This window comes from Hyaena hyaena, unplaced genomic scaffold (genome assembly GCF_003009895.1).
Source record: "Hyaena hyaena isolate Hyena2069 unplaced genomic scaffold, ASM300989v1 scaffold_844, whole genome shotgun sequence".
In the NCBI taxonomy this organism is placed as follows: Eukaryota; Metazoa; Chordata; class Mammalia; order Carnivora; family Hyaenidae; genus Hyaena; species Hyaena hyaena.
The window spans coordinates 211,898-229,849 of NW_024081476.1; the positions used below are offsets into that span (position 1 = coordinate 211,898).

At 39.3% G+C, this 17,952-nt stretch overlaps 1 protein-coding gene across 5 annotated transcripts in view; it reads left to right on the plus strand.

Moving 5' to 3' along the window:
- The window catches only part of HDAC8 (histone deacetylase 8), a 242,167-nt gene that overhangs the window by 72,808 nt on the left and 151,407 nt on the right, over nucleotides 1-17,952 (plus strand). For all 5 annotated transcript variants that reach the window (XM_039219874.1, XM_039219873.1, XM_039219871.1 and 2 more), the window contains 2 exons: nucleotides 2,164-2,241; nucleotides 2,845-2,953. In XM_039219874.1, coding sequence (XP_039075805.1) covers nucleotides 2,164-2,241; nucleotides 2,845-2,953 — 187 coding nt within the window. The remainder of the gene's footprint in view (nucleotides 1-2,163; nucleotides 2,242-2,844; nucleotides 2,954-17,952) is intronic.

The window sequence follows — 17,952 nt, forward strand, 5'->3', positions numbered from 1 at the left end:
TGAACAAACAGAACTATGCATATAGCAGTGGTTCAGTAAAATATTTGTTGAATGAATGAATGACTATGAAATTCAAATTATTAGTATCAGAGCTCAAGAATAGAATCAACTCTATTGAACCACATAAGAATGAAATGACTGTCACCTGAAACCGTTCTTTCCATTTGCAATGTTATTTCTACACCATTTAGAGTTTCCTGTTTTAGCCAACTTTTATGGTGTGTTTCATTTCAGTTTATTTCCCCTCTTCAGCACCTCCCTTCCAGTGACCTCTGCCCCACCTCCAAACTCTTACACATTTGGTTTATTTTAAATCTCCCATGATTCCATAACTAGCATCCTGTGGTGGCTTCACAAGCACTCTTAGCCTGTCCTCACCTTCTTTCACCTTCTTTTGTTTACCTAACCACTGTTCTCTTTCACACCAAGCCCCATACCCTCCACCTATCTGTCTCTGTCCTTTTTTTAAAGTATGATTTGCTAACAATACCTAATGGCATTTCCCATGAGAGGAGATACAAATAGCTACTAAACATAAAAGGTGCTCAACACTCCAACACTCAGAGAAAGGCAAATTAAACAAGATCATTTTTTCTGCCTAAGGTTAAAAAGAATAATAACACCCAGTGTTATTCTCAGGGTGTGAGAAAACGGGAACCCTCATACATCACTGATGGAAGTATAAATTGGTTACTACCTTTCTGGATCAATAAATAATCAGGATTTTTATGAATTGTTCTTGTTTTATACTTCAGTTGCTAAGTTAAAATGCTATTTTAATTTGTTTTGTTTTCTTTTGTTTACTTAATGCCTGTGCCTGGAGCCTTTACCTGATTTTAACTGCCTCCCTAGGGTGAAACATAAGGCTTGGGAAATTCAAACATACTTGTGATATACAAATACAGTTAATATTTTTCTAAGGTCTCTTTTGGCCTCTAATGAAGACTGAAAGCATTAAGCAAATGCAAGGCCAGTTTCTTTATTTGAAGTATAAGAGAGAATAGTACATGAATTTGCTAATAGTCCTTCCATTTTACAGATGAATTATCTGAATACAGTATGACACTATGTGATTCTGGGAGGAAAGGTGTGGAAGCCGGCAGTGCATTTATCTGAATAAGTAGTGGCTTGTAAGAGGTGCATCTTCTATCTCCCAGACCTCTATTCGTTTTCTGCCTCTGTTTAAATGGAAAGGAGACACCTTTCTAGAAAAGTTCCTCCCACCACCATCTTTCTTCAAGCTTTAAGTTTTTTTCAATGTTTTATTTATTTCTGAGAGAGAGAGAGAGAGAGAGAGAGAGAGAGAGATAGCGTGAGCAGAGGAGGGTCAGAGAGAGGGAGACACAGAATCTGAAACAGGCTCCAGGTTCTGAGCTGGCTGTCAGCACAGAGCCCGACGTGGGGCTCGAACCCACGAACAGCAGGATCATGACCCGAGCCGAAGTTGAACACTTAACCAACTGAGCCATCCAGGCACCCGCAAGCTTTAAAACTTTGTTATAAAGACATTATTAAGGGAAAAGGCCAGGACTCTCAGCCTTCCATGTTTTAGCAAGAAACGTGTACTGTAAGCTGCTCAGACTTCGGGTGAAGTGACTGCATTTATAACCAAATCTGTATCATAGAGAAGTACTTTATAATTAGGTTTTTACTACATAATGCTTAATGTTTATACTGGTCATGTTTTTCAAAGGTCACCACATTGTACTTCTTTGGAAAAAATCCGGAGAATTTAACTGGACCCACTAAAACAAAACAAAACAAAACAAAACATAAAACTTCCATGATGGTGCCAGTTTCCTCTATTCAGCTCCTTTGATAATGTTTCGATTCTGACCTTGAGCCCTCCCCACCTTTTAGAAGAGGTTGTCTAAGAGAGCCTGGACATCCCGTTGCTTAGAAAGGAGAAGTACAGTTATAACTTGCCATGAATATAAAAACCCCAAAACTTCACCGGGTGGGGGGGGGGGCAAAGTTCTACCTCATCCTGTACCAACAAGATATCAAAGACGGGAGAGTTTTGTTCCTTTTATTCCTCAGCTTGTTAGCTTTATTATTGCGATCCTCTATCTTACTTCCCACAGCTGCTTCCTAGCATTTCAGTTGTTGAAAATGGGAGTTGCATATATAAAGTGATTCTTTTGCTGTTTTTTCCTCTGATAGGTGTAGAAGATGCCTTCAGTTTCACCTCCAAAGTCATGACAGTGTCCCTGCACAAATTCTCCCCAGGATTTTTCCCAGGTAAGTAATCTGTGTGCCCAGTATTATATTTGAGGAATAAATACTGCAGTTCTTCTATACATTTCTTATATTTCATATTTGGACAGTTACATGCTATTAATACTTTATTGGTGCTACTTTATCCAAAATTTTAACACAGATCATTTCAGGCAACAATGATAGGAGGGATATAATACTGCTTGTTTTTCCAGATGATTTTTATGGACTGTCAACAGACAGCTCACTTACACTTTACTGTCTTATCACATAGGACAATATAACTGTGTAACTCCTAACATCCTGACAAGTGCAATGATATATTAATATTATATCAATCCAAGGCATATGAAAAGTCAAGTAAAGTAATCTTTTTGTCCAACTTGATCTAGCAAAATGGAAACTAAGGTTTTTCCATTGTCTTATGGTTTTCCTCTTTCCCCAACGTTGTTTACAGCAGTTACTTCCCTATACTATTTTTCATAATTTCATGCTCTTAGAAATCATCGTTAATCTAGGACTATTCTTCTACTTGGCCTTTTACTCTTTTGCATTCCTAACAGAATCCTTCAAGTTGTCTAATGCTCATGTTCTTAAAACTGTTCACAGCGCTCCTCTCTTTCACAGGAACAGGTGATGTGTCTGATGTTGGCCTAGGAAAGGGACGGTACTACAGTGTAAATGTGCCCATTCAGGATGGCATTCAGGATGAGAAGTATTACCACATCTGCGAAAGGTATGGCAGTAACACTGGCCCAATAGCAATTGGATTGCATTTCTGTAGGGTGAAATGGCCCCCAAACTTACAGAATTCTTGTTTTCAAGGAACAGTTTGAAAGACAATATATACCTATGTCACTTTTCTATACTGCATTATACTTATTTGATCAGGTTACCATCCCTTGTGTAGGAGAAATGAGTGTTTGGAATTGAGCCACACTCTTGGTTTGATCTTACCTGCTGCCCTCTTTGATCGAGGTCATCCCAAGAGCAGAACTTCTAAGCTGTCCTGGGTTATCCCTTGCCTGCTACTTTAGCTAAAACCTATACGTATGTGATTTCATTAACCTGAGAGGGTTCATTTCAGTTTTCTCATTATGGAGATCTGCTTCAATCCACTGGTATGAATATTAGAAAGTTCTTTATTGTAAGTTCTTCAGTTCTATCCTTTGTGTTAAAATTGAGGTCAGAAATCTGTTCTTTTGACACTGTGGTTAAGGATTAAATTACAGCCACTTGTAGGAAGACAGTTTGGTGCCAATGTGTAGACCATTAGGGCTGTAAAGCCCTACAGAATGGGGCGGGAAATAAATTCATATTCATTCCAGTTGAGATTGGTCAGGTACAAATTCACTGCTGACATTGGCAGTAGAGAAAGGGAGTCTGACTAGAAGTCAGCAAGTCAACATTACTTAAAGTAAGTTGATCAAGGTGCTTTTGATTTCTAGCCCCACTCATCTCAGATTTCTCCCAGCCTTTGGTGGACACAGGGACTTCCCAAAGGAGTCTGCACTGGCCATCATCACTGGCAGTTGTATAAACAAAGTAGACATATTAAAAAATAAAAACTTGATGCTTCAAAGGTGCCTCTTAGCTCAAGAGATTTGGCAAGCCAAGTCATCATGCAGCAGCTCTAGCCTCTTCATGATTTTAATCATATCCCCTGGCTGCCTCTGTACTGTCAGACTGAAAGGGCCTTTATTTTTGGAGCCTGCCATTGATGGTTTTAATTGCCTTTCTTTGTTCCGCTCAGGCTCTGTTCTGTCCTTGAGATGTGCAGATCAGAGCTGCTTATGTAATTTTACCAATAAAGATATTCTGTGGTTCTGTGTAAAAGGAAAATTATTTTGTTTTTCTTTGAATCCCCTTCTTGAGGGTACTCAGTATTTTGTTTTCCCATTTTTGTCACAGCAGGAAACTAGGTTTTTCTCTTCAGTGCTCTGTCCACAGGGTTTCCTCGAGCTCTATCCTGGACCTTAATTGAAAAGTCAGCACCCATGATCCTGCAAGGATAGTTTGTAATATCTAGCCTTCCCTAAATAGATTACCTTACACATGCCCCCAATGAAGCCCATAAAACGTCCTGAGGTATACCTTTCTACCCCATCAACTTGGCATCTTACTGCCTAGAAAGACTGAATACTATCCCAGTGCTCACTACCGAAGAAGTCTACTACTCACCCTTCTTCAGGGAGAAAAATGTCTATCTCTCCTTTATATTTTTCCTCTCTTTCTCTAAACCAGTTCCTACTACTGGTTTAATTCCATAAAAATTAAAGATCTGAGATAGACAAAAAATGTATAATTCCATAGAAATTCATGATTAAAAATAGCCTTGGTATCAAACTTAATTAGAAGCATTTAAAAGTAAATTTAGCAAACGGAACAATATCCGTATCATAGGAATCCCAGAAGAGGAAGAGAGAGGGAAAGGTGCTGAAGGAGTCCTGGAACAAATTATAGCAGAGAACTTCCCCAACCTGGGGAAGGAAGTAGATGCGGAAATTCAAGAGGCACAGAAAACTCCCCTCAGATGTAACTTGAATCCATCTTCCACACGACATATTATAGTGAAACTGGCAAAATATAAGGAAAAAGAGAGAATTCTGAAAGCAGCTAGGGAGAAAAGAGCCCTAACATACAAAAGGAAACTTATCAGAGTGGTGACAGACCTATCTACTGAAACTTGGCAGGCCAGAAAGAAATGGCAGGAAATCTTCAATGTGATGAACAGAAACAATATGCAGCCAAGAATCCTCCATCCAGCAAGCCTGTCATTCAGAATAGAAGGAGAGATAAAGTCTTTCCAAATAAACAAAAATTGAAAGATTTTGTCATCACTAAACCAGCCCTACAAGAAATCCTGAGGGGGACTCTCTGAGGGAAATGTTGCAAGGAACGCAAGATACCAGAGAGCACTCAAATAGACAAAATCATGAATGAAAATGGACTGATTACAACCAATCCCTCATAAATACAAGCAATTATCAGGGAATACTACGAAATTTTATATACCAACAAACTGGACAACCTAGAAGAAATGGACATATTCCTAAACAAATACTCACTAGCAAAATTCACACAGGAAGAGATAGAAAATCTGAACAGACCCGTAACGAGTGAAGAAATTGAATCAGTTATTGAAAATCTCCCAACAAATAAGAGCCCTGGACCAGATGGCTTCACTGGGGAATTCTACCAGACATTTAAAACAGAATTAATACCCATTCTTCTCAAGCTATTCCAAAAAATAGAAATCTAAGGAAAACTTGCAAACTCATTTTATGAAGCCAGCATCACTCTGATTCCCAAGCCAGACAGAGATCCAGTAAAAAAAGAGAACTACAGGCCAATATCCTTGATGAATACAGATGCAAAAATCCTCAACAAGATCCTTGCAAATCGAATCCAACAGCACATAAAAAGAATTATCCACCAAGATCTAGTGGGATTCATTTCTGGGTTACAGGGCTGGTTCAACATTCACAAATCAATCAATGTGATACATCACATCAAAAAAGAAAAGATAAAATCCATATGATCCTGTCGATAAATGCAGAAAAAGCATTTGACAAAATAGAACATCCCTTCTTAATAAAGACCCTAGAGAAACTCAGGATAGAAGGAACTTACTTAAGCATCATAAAAGCCATCTATGGGATGCCCTCAGCTAACATCGTCCTCAATGGGGAAAAACGGACAGCTTTCCCCCTAAGATCAGGAACACAACAGGGATGTCCACTCTCACCACTGTTGTTTAACACAGTGCTGGAAGTCCTAGCATCAGCCATCAGACAACAAAAGGAAATCAAAGGCATCAGAATTGGTAAGGAAGAAGTCGAACTTTCACTTTTCGCAGATGACATGATATTCTATTTGGAAAACCCAACAGACTCCACCAGAAGCCTACTAGAACTGATCCAAGAATTCAGCCAAGTTGCAGGGTACAAAATCAACGTACAGAAATCGGTTGTATTTTTATACACCAACAATGAAGCAACAGAAAGAGAAATCAAGAAACTGATCCCATTCGCCATTGCACAAAAAACCATAAAGTTCCAAGGAATAAACCTAACCAAGGATATAAGAGATCTGAATGAGTAAAACTATAGAAAACTTATGAAGGAAATTGAAGAAGACATAAAGAAATGGAAAAACATTCCAGGCTCATGGACTGGAAGAATAAATATAGTTAAATTGTCATTACTACACAAAGCAATCTACACATTCAATGCAATCCCAATCAAATTTGCACCAGCATACTTCTCAAAACTAGAACAAACTATCCAAAAATTTGTATGGAACCACAAAAGACCCCGAATAGCCAAAGTAATAATGAAAAAAAAAACCAAAAAGGGAGGTNATCACCATCCCAGACTTTAGCCTCTACTACAAAGCTGTCATCATCAAGACAGTACGGTATTGGCACAAAAACAGACCCATAGACCAATGGAATAGAATTGAGAACTCAGACCTGGACCCAAAGGTATACAGCCAACTAATCTTTGAGAAAGCAGGAAAGAATATCCAATGGAAAAAAGACAGCCTCTTTAATAGATGGTGCTGGGAGAACTGGACAGCAACATACAGAAGAATGAAACTAGATCATTTTCTCACACCATACACAAAAATAAACTCAAAATGGATAAAGGACCTGAACATGAGACAGGAAACCATCAAAACCCTAGAGAAGAAAGCAGGAAACAACCTCCTTGGCCTCCATCGCAGCAATTTCTTACTTGACACATCCCCAAAGGCAAGGGAATCAAGAGCAAACATGAACTATTGGCATGTCATCAAGATAAAGTTTTCTGCACGGCAAAGGAAACAATCAATAAAACTAGTAGGCAACAGACGGAATGGGAAAAGATAGTTGCAACTGACATATCAGATAAAAGGCTAGTATCAAAAATCCGTAAGGGAACTCACCAAACTCCACACCCGAAAAGCAAACAACCCAGTGAAGAAATGGGCTGAAAACGTCAACAGACACTTCTCCAAAGAGGACATCCAGATGGCCAACAGACACATGAAACGAAACTCAGCATCCCTCCTCATCAGGGAAATACAAATCAAAATCACACTTAGATACCACCTCACACCAGCCAGAGTGGCTAAAATGAGCAAATCAGAGGACTCTAGATGCTGGCGAGGATGTGGAGAAATGGGCACCCTCCTGCACTGTTGGTGGGAATGTAAACTGGTGCAGCCCCTCTGGAAAACAGTGTGGAGGTTCCTCAGGAAATTAACAATAGAACTCCCCTATGACCCATCAATAGCACTGCTAGGAATTGACACAAGGGATAAAGGAGTGCTGATGCATAGGGGCACATGTACCCCAATGTTCATAGCAGCACTGTCCACAATAGCTAAAACATGGAAAGAGCCTAAGTGTCCATCAACAGATGAATGGATCAAGAAGATGTGGTTTATCTATACCATGGAACACTACATGGCAATGAGAAACAATGAAATCTGGCCATGTGTAGCACCATGGATGGACCTTGAGGGTGTTATGCTGAGCGAAATAAGTCAGGAAGAGAAGGACAAATATCATATGTTTGCACGTATAGGAGGATTAGGAGGAACTTGACGGAGGAACAAGAGAGAGAAGAAGGGCGGAAGTGGTGGGGGAAAGGGAGAGAGGCAAACCATGAGAGACTCTTGAATGCTGACAAAAACTGAGGACTGATGGATGTGGGGGGGGGAGAGGGGGATGGGCATGGAGGAGGACACTTGTGGGGATGAGCACTGGGTGTTATGTGGAAACTAATTTGACAATAAACTGTTTGTAAAAAAAAAAAAAATAACAGAACTCCCCTATGACCCAGTAATAGCACTGCTAGGAATTTACCCAAGAGATATAGGACTGCTGATGCATAGGAGCACCTGTACCCAATGTTCATAGCAGCACTCTCCACAATAGCTAAAACATGGAAAGAGCCTAAGTGTCCATCAACAGACGAATGGATCAAGAAGATGTGGTTTATCTATACCATGGAATACTACATGGCAATGAGAAACAATGAAATCTGGCCGTGTAGCAACATGGATGGACCTTGAGGGTGTTATGCTGAGCAAAATAAGTCAGGCAGAGAAGGACATATATCATATGTTTGCATGTATAGGAGGATTAGGAGGAACTTAATGGAAGATCGTTGGGGAGAAGAAGGGGGAGAAATAGTGGGGGAGAGGGAGAGAGGCAAACCATGAGAGACTCTTGAATGCTGAGAACAAACTGAGGGTTGATGGTGGTGGGGGGGGGGGAGGGGGGGGTGATGGGCATGGAGGAGGGCACTTGTAGGGATGAGCACTGAGTGTTATATGGAAACCAACTTGACAATAAACTATTTGTAAAAAAAAAAAAAAGCGAATTTAGGGGTGCCTGGGTGGCTCAGTAGGTTACGCGTCCGACTTCAGTTCAGGTCATGATCTCGTGGTTCGTGAGTTCAAACCTCATGTCAGGCTTTGTGCTGACACCTCAGAGCCTGGGCCTGCTTGGAATTCTGTGTTTCCCTCCTTCTCTGTCTGCCCTTCCCTGACTTGTTCATTCCCTCTCTCTCTCCTTCTCTCTCTCTCTCTGTCAAAAACTAACATTGAAAAAAATTTTAATTGGAAGAAAGAAGAAAAAAAATGTGAATTTAGCACCAAAGAAAAGATCCATGGAAGATCACATATGATTTCCCTTTACAGAAACCCCTACCCTAGTGTACAAGACGCCAGCATTGATTAAAGATTCCTCCAGCTTGCTTACTAAAGTACCCGACACTCATCAGTTTATAGCTCCCAGGGCCTCTTTTGCCTCATGGAGCCACACCAGCAATCTACACGGTGTTCATCCAGAATAACAGGTTCTGGGTTTTCATTAGAGGTACAGTAATTTTCCCTTTGATTTCTTTCAGAAGTCAACTCTGGTCAAAGTGTTATTGTGAGGGCACCTCTAATTCCAGTCGTGCCAGGAAGGCTTCCTGACCCAAACATCTCTCCCATCTCCCATCTGCTGACTAAAACTCTGTTAACAGGAAACATACTTTTATTGTACAATTAGAAATAGGCCTTAAAATGGAATTTTGCCATAACCTCTCCTCCTAACCTTCACTCTTCCATAGATGTATGCTTTCATAGAGTTTTTCCTGATAGCAGATTGTGAAAGGGTTAGAGCATGAGCCTGAGCACTCTGAGCATTCAGAGGAGCAAGAATTGGGTTAGTGGAGCAGTAGAGGGAAAGCAGCACGAGATAGAAAACAGTCTTTGCCAACTAAATAGTTTTGCAGAGGGTCCGACCTGGTAACTAGATGACTTAGTTCCAGTCATTATGCTTTGACTACTTGTAGTTTGTTGCTTAGAAACAGTCTTTTGCCCATTTTCCATTATGACCTCTGATCCATCTATCTACCTCACAAGATATAGAGTGGCTTACTCATGTTAGAGAGTCACTCAGTATATCTGCTATCTCATTTTAATACTTTATGTTCCATGAGCCCCCTGATTTTCTGGCTCACTCCTTACCTGTGATAAATAAAGGATCTCTTATTGCTGGTCTTGAAAGATGCTCTAATTTTTGTTTGCCACTCAATTTCTAGTTTGCTCCTGAACTGCCTCTCCCTGTGGGATTCATAAGCCTTTTCCTTTCATTTCATTTCCTTTCCTTTCCTGTCTTCTTCTGTCCTCTCCTCTCCTTTCTTCCTATATGGCTTTTTTCTCTGCTATAGCCTTTCTAACTTTGCCAGCTATTCAGACAGGAACTTAATGGTTTCATCTTAAGGTTGAGCACACCCTCTTCATTTAAAAAAAAAAAAAAAAAAGGAGGGGGTGCCTGGGTGGCTGAGTCCATTAAGTATCTGACTTCGGCTCAAGTCATGATCTCATGTCTCGTGGGTTTGTGTCCCATATCAGGTTCTGTGCTGACAGCTCAGAACCTGCAGCATACTTCAAATTCTGTGTCTGTCTGTCCCCTGCTCTCTCTCAGTCTCAAAAATAAATTTAAAAAAAAGAGGGGCTTAGGGTTTCTTTTTTGAAAGCTTTACATGGACATTTTCAACACCAAAAGACTTTGAGTTCTATCTTATGTAAAAGATAATTTTAGTCAGAGATACCTAGGTCATTCAATACTAATTTGGAAGGGCAAGGGTCACTGATTCCCAAAACTTTCCCATAATTTTCATGGGAGCCACTACAGTTGGTATTATAAATAGAACCCTGTTTTATTTTTTTTTAATTTTTTAAATTTTTTTTGTTTATTTCTGAGAAAGAGACAGAGACAGCATGAGCAGGGGAGGGTCAGAGAAAGAGGGAGACACAGAACCCAAAGACAGTCTCCAGGCTCTGAGCTAGTTGTCAGCACAAAGCCCGACGCAGGTCTGGAACCCACAAACTGTGAGATCATGACCTGAGCTGAAGTCGGACGCTTAACCAACTGAGCCACCCAGGCGCCCCGGTAGAACCCTGTTTTAATTAGCATAAGGGAATATCAACATTGTTCTTGTAAGTACACCTCTTCCTTTCAAATAGAACCTATTGGGCAAGTAGAGAGATGATAGAGTTATACTCTTGATTTACATGAAAGCTCACCCCACCTCCCCCATCAGCCACATGCACACATACACACAAAGTTGATGGGAGAGGAAGGCTGTTTTGCCAAAGGGAGGGATTGCTAGTTTCCAAGATATGCCATCTGAAAGAGGAAACACTGCTCCACCTACGTTTAACCTGTTCTTGCTCTCTAATTATATCTGAATGCAATGTGAGATAGTCTTAATAATGTTTAAGCTATTACCTAATACACTGTGTTGACGACTTCGGGAGCATTTATAGTTGAACACTATGGGACAGAAGAACAATGACATATACTTCCTTGCTGTTGGTTCAAAAGAGGTTTTGATAAATAGTAGGGTACTCCTATGAAACCTCAAATCTTACAAAATGACCAAACTACTTGCCCACTGTGAACTGTTATGACATGTGTAGTTTGAAGAAGAAATTCAGGGTCGTGCTCAAACTTCTTAGTTTTTATCCTACCTATCATTTTATAGCCCTCGCAGCCAGAAAACATCCTTTACTAAATGTCCAATTAGTATATACCTCATATGAAAGCTATATACATGGTACTTATAATGTGTATTGATACAAAATATATTGAAGTTGACAGTTCAACATTTTGAAAAAAAATCTATTTTATTAAGAATATTCAACTTTTAACTTGGGAAGATAATTAAGTACAGACACTGCATAAATATTTCACCAAAAGAAAAACACATTGTTAAACAGACTTCACAATGAATAGGACTAGTGAAAGACTCTATTAAACAGGACTTTTCATCCAATAGCAGTCTTTATATCCACATATGCAAAACTTTGCTAGTAAGAGCTATCAACCCACCCGAAAAAATAATCTTAATTCTGCTGAACTAGGATTCCTAATAGTAGTTTATTAAAGTAAGAATCTACCTGTATTTGGTCCTTGGCCTGTTTACCTTGAGTCCTATGGCTATAGCTCAAAATTGAAAGAAACCCTTTTTCCTCCACTCACCTAAAGAAAAATTTAAATTTGTTTAACGTTTAACGTTTATTTATTTTTGAGAGACAGAGAGACACAGAGCTTGAGTGAGGAAGGTGTAGAGAGAGGCAGACAAAGAATCCAAAGCAGTCTCCAGGCTCTGATCTGTCAGCACAGAGCCTGATGCAGGGCTCAAACTCACAAACCATGAGATCATGACCTGAGCTGAAGTCAGATAGTTAACTGACTCAGCCACCCAGGTGCCCCTGACCTTTTCTTTAGAAAAACTTTAAGGTCCCAGGAGTGAAAAAAAACTTAGTATTTTTGCCTCCTTTATTTTATGAGAGAAATATTATACTACTCTATTGTAAATAACTTTTTGATAGCTCTTCAACTCTTAATTACAAATGTTAATTCTACTGTGCATGGGCTAACCAGTATAGACTACCCAGAAAGAACTTGTTCTCTAGGACAACAGCAAGCTCATTAAAGGAATAGCTCATTTAAGCCTAAGTTTTTATGCCTTTAGGGAATTCCTTTGTCCATCTATACTGAGCTCCACTGCTATCCAACAAGGAAGAGAAAAAATATATTATGTCTCAGTAGTATATGTTTATTGTGTGAGCCAAAATTCATCTCTCTGAAGCCATTCTGACCTCCCTACAAAAGAACTGAGCACCTCCAGTCATCTTAGGAGTTTTTAAACATTAACAAAAGTAAAGTGGGGGAACTATAATGCAACATAGGAGATTTGTGTATCTTTAAGTATAATAACACTGTTTTATTCATTCATTCCACAAATATTTATTGAGTGTCTACTTTATGCCGGCACTGTGCCTAGGTATTGATGGTAGTAAACAAGACAGATTAGGCTCACATACCCTGGATCTTAGCTCCTAGGGAGCACTTGCCTGTGCCAGGAATTGCACTAAACATTTATTTGATCCTTTTCATTTGATCCTTATAGCAATGTATAATCTATAATGCCTACAAAGGTAGGTATTCTTATTCCCATCTTAAAATGAGAAAACTAGAGCTTAGAAAAATTGATTTGCTTAAGGTCACACAGCTAGTAAGTAAGTGGTGAAGGTAGAGTTTGAGTCCACATCTATCTGCCTGTTAACCATTGGCTACCATGTCCCCAAAGTGTCACCTAGAAGTATGAATTTTTTCCACAAGGAAAAATTACCATCCCCAAGACTTCTTGGAAAATTTTATTTCAGGGGATTACAGAAAACCCCTTAAAACAAAAACCACTTAAGTTTATGCAAATGAGCCACATGATTTGTAGTATACACAATTCGTTGTGTTTATGTTTGTGAAAGTACAATTTAGGTTTTGAGGGGAAAAACAGAATCTCCTAATCTTGAGGATTTAATTGGTAATTTTATGGATAGAAAACAAGAATAAATATTGCCAGATTTTACTTTTTAGGTTTTATTTTTTTAATGTTCATTCATTTTTGGGGGAGGGAGGGGCAGAGAGAAAGGGGGCTAGAGGAACCAAAGCAGGCTCTAAGCTGATAGCAGTGAGCCCAATGAGGGGCTCAAACCCACCAACTGTGAGATCATGTCCAACACTCAACCAACTGAGCCACCCATATGCCCCTACTTTTTAGGTTTTAAATTCCTAATTAAAGTTTGAAAACATGGAGATTCTATAAATCTGCTTTTTTCTTTGTTTTCAATGGAAAAAATCATGATTTTCTGCTTTAGAAAGTGAAGAGTGTCACATGTCATTTTAAAGAGGTCTTGTCGTGAAATTACATCCATTTCCTGTGTGTTTTTTTTAAGATTGGCATTGCTAAAGATTTTTAACATTATGCATTTTTTTTGCAACTGTAGGCATAATTTATATCATCTCTTGGTCCTGTCAGGAGGCCGTATCTACATATAGGGTAGAGATTCTTCATCCATGCTATAAGCTGTTCATCCAATACCAATGGAATAAAATGAGAACGAAGGGACATCACTAAAGGACATTTAAGTGAAATGTTTCCATTCACTATTGACTTTTAATGTTAATATTGAAAGAAGAGATGTTTTAATGATGATAGGTTTTCCTTTCATCGTAATGATACATCATCTACAATTTATCTTCCCCTTGGGACTCCAAACTCCTTACCATTTGATTTTACAATGAGGTAGATTGATCCTCAGTGAAAGAGATCCTGACAATTATAGCCTACTGCTTTCAGCTTGGTGATAAGGCAAAAACAATACAAGTACATGTTCACACATAAATATTTAAAGCAATACAAATATTTTCAATTTTTTGTTGTTTATTTACTTATTTTTGAGAGAGTGGGGAGAAGGGGCAGAGAGAGGAAGGAGAGAGTGAATCCCAAGCAGGCTTCACACTGTCAGTGCAGAGGCCCAACGCAGGACTTGATCTCAAACTGTGAGATCATGACCTAAGATGAAATCAAGAGTCGGACACTTAACTTACTGAGCCACCCAGGCGCCCCATAAGCAATACAAATATTTTGAAATTCTATTTCATTTGATGAGAAGAGAAGAATTCTCTAGAAATTTACATTTAAGAATGAATAGTTAGGTAGCCTTACATTGTTACCACAGTCTGAGAACTGGTAAAAATTCTTCACAAAATTATTCTACCTCTCTTCAGTTGGGTCACAGCTACACCATCCTGATCATCACCGGCTCACTTTGGCCAAGCAAAATAGGCAACAGATTCTGCTAATTCATTTTCTAAGCTTTATACTTTGAACTCAATCTTCTATAAGTAAGATATTTGTATTAAATGCTTTTGTTCTTTTTGATAAACTTCTATCCTCTCAGTGGTATCGGAGATATAAAATTGCCTATTGTTTCTGGAAGATGGCTGACTCAGACACTAAATTAAATTCACTGTTAATGTTAGCCACACGTGAAAATGAAGCCAAAGTGGGCCATTCTCTTATTATTCCTAAGTTTGATGTGTCTTTTAAAATATTAAATTCAAAAGATTTTATAAGCCTAAGAATATAAGATAATTTGGAGGGAGGATATTGAGCTCAATTTTCTAACTTTTCCTGGGGTGCCTGGGTGGCTCAGTCCGTTAAGGGCCTGACTATGTCTCAGGTCATGATCTCACGGTTCGTGGGTTCGAGCCCCGCATCATGCTCTGTGCAGGCAGCTAGCTTGGAGCCTGCTTCGGATTCTGTTTCTCCCTCTCTCTCTGACCCTCCCCTGCTCACGTTGTCTCTCTCTCTTTCTCTCTCTCTCAGAAATAAATAAAACATTTAAAAAAATTTTTAATTATTTAACTTTTCCTATACCCTCTGTCAGTGAGCTCACCCTGCCTGTCCCCAGTACTTAGTTAGGGTTGCAGTGGAGAACTATTTTTTCCCTCACTAATTGTTTGAACTTTAAATCCAGGTGGTTAGAGGGACAACTCTTCTATTCTTCTACTTTCCCCTCTTGGCCAATGTCTTTCATGACCAGTTAGTTCCTAAACTCCTGCACCAAGTAGCCCTGACACGATGACAGCCCCCTACTCCAGTCAACAGTCTTCGCAGGTGATATTTTTTCATTTAAGTCAAGGACAATCTCCTGGAATTCTGTGGGTTTGTTCTGTCACTTTGGTGTGTACCTTTTTTCTCTCTTCTCAGTGCTGAATGATCCCTACCCCCTAGAGAAAGTGACCTGATTCTTCCACAGCAGTTTAATAGGTTCTGATGCTAGAACATGCTCTGAAACTTTCCAGAAAAAGGAAGACCTTGCTTGTAAATGGAAATCTTGAGAATTAGACCTTTAGTGCAGGGCTGCTCTGAAAAGAATTCTAAAATTGACAGTATCTGTGCTGATAGAATGTTCTGACATCAGAATCATATTACTCCTTTCATCTGCTGTCCACCATGTATTCCATTCCCCCATCTTAATCCCCCCCCAAATGTTCTTTTATCACTGCTCTGTCCCTTCAGTCTAGCCTAGAAAAACTACCCTTTAGGCTTTGCTTTCACATGTTATAGCTTTGAATGACCGCTCCTGACACTGCCGTTCACCCAGCAGCTGCCAGCACTGATGAGCTGCTTCGTTGTGTTCTGTTGATATGAACTATACAGAGATGAAATTAAATCTGGTGTCCCCCACCTGACAAAAAGGCTTGATGTTAAGTTTGGCTCAACTCTGCTCTCTGTACACTGTTACCCACTGCACTATCAGGAAAGAGACATACCCATTGGTACTTAAAGAAGGACTGAAGGAAAGATTCCTCAGAAAATGCCATACTGAATAACCAGCTATCAAGTTAATAAGTGAAAGGGTATGTATGTGTTCCAGGCACTAAAGACAATGGTTTGCCTAGAGACTATGCAAGTGCAGCTGAGGACTGAGTTGGAAGGAAAGGTTTATGTGTACCCACTCCAAACAGAAGAATCCTGAAGAGAAAGGTGATGGATGTAGCAGTAGGGGTGGGGGTTCATCTTAAATATATTAGGAATGAAAGAAAAATATCTATCCTATTTAAATATAAGAAAGTCTCACTAACTCAGCCTAATTAGAGAAAAGTCAGTCTGAATCATGGAATATTTTTAAACGCATTTTTGTTACTTTCAAGCCCTGGATATGCTAGTAATTCAAACTAGACTAACATCATCATACAGCACCTCAGGGAAGGAGCTTTAAGAATCATTGGTAATTAGCATATCAATTATTTGTATGTAAGTGGATGTGCACAAAGTGCACAAAAAGTTTATTCTCTTAAGTAGGACAAACATTCCCCAGTGCAATCCTGTTTACACTATTAATTTGCTTAGCCAGCCCTTTTTGTGCCAAGATAGATGTATGTAAGACATGCTTATTTCCTCAGGGAAGAATGAATCGTTTCCCTGTGTTTAGTCCAGTAACTAAGAAGCGGAACGCCACTTGATTGGTTTGGGATTTCCAGGATATGGAGTTTTGAATTTGCATACAGACTAGAGAGAGTTCATATGGAGAAGATCTGGCAGTCATTGCCAAAGACTCAATTTCCTCATCTGGATTTCATTGAAGTGATCTGGGTTTCATCAAGCAACAGGACACTGATCCTAAATGATCCACCAGACACTCTAACATAGGCATGTTTAAAATACATCCTGCCCCAGAAAAATAACTGTTAAAATATGATGAGTTGGAGTTATTCTATGTACTTAAAAGTAATAAAATGCATTTCTTTGTAAGTGTCACAAAAACTATGCAATATAAAGTTAATGATGAAAATCAATCCCCAAACTCTTTCTTACTCACCTCATTGTGTGACAGCATTGCAGAAATTTTCAATCATCTGGGAAAGGATATTTTATTTTGATAAACTGCACCAGGTGCTAACTACATGGCAGGATTTCATCTTTGAGTCTTAGGGAGGCCCTCCTCGTTAGAGAAGAGTGAGGGAAGGGCTAGGAGAATGTTTATTGTTAACAAATCATGATTCTCTACCTAAGTTTGAAAATCAGAGCAGTTGATTTAAGAAAGAAGTATCAGATATATAGGAAGTGTAGAAAATATGATTAGGAAATGAGAAACAGAGATACAGGCCTCTATTTCTACCCATATATATTAAACTGTGCTCTAGGTAAATTGTAAAGTTTGCAAGGCTTAGAGAGTAAAAACTAAGCACAGAGAGCATAAGCACAAGCAGTAAATATACACACAAATGTTGCAACTACAGTTTGGAATGATGCCAGCTCTCTCCTTTCCCCCAATGGCATCACTATCCAGGGTCTGCAAAGGCCAAATAGCTGTTTGGCTTCCAATCTGATTTTTTGCCCAAGAAATCAGAGAAGTCGGTTTCAATTTTAATAATATATTCTCCCAACCTCTATCTAACAGAAAGACACTTGTGTTTCTGCCCCTTCTTAAAGTGAATTTTGTGTTTGGTGAAAGGTAATAGATTGGCAACACTGGAAAAAGAATTACTGTATTCCCAGAACAGGTATAACCAGGCAGTGACACCATGAAATTGCTCTCTGCCTTTGGGTAACATTAGAGTACTATTTGGGAAGTCACTGCTGTGGTGTGCTGTGCTGAACTCAACAGTATCATAGTGGCCTGAAAGAATTAGCATAGCACTCAAAGGGCCTAACTTAAGGCCATTCATTATTCTTCTTGTTTTACAGAGAAGGAAACTGAAGTTCAGAGAAGTAAAGTGTTTTGTCCAAGTTGCTATGCAAGCACTTTGACCCTAGGTGCAGTGTTCTCCCTGAAACCTGTACTGTGGATGCTGCATAGGGGATGGATGAGACAGATGCCCAAATAATG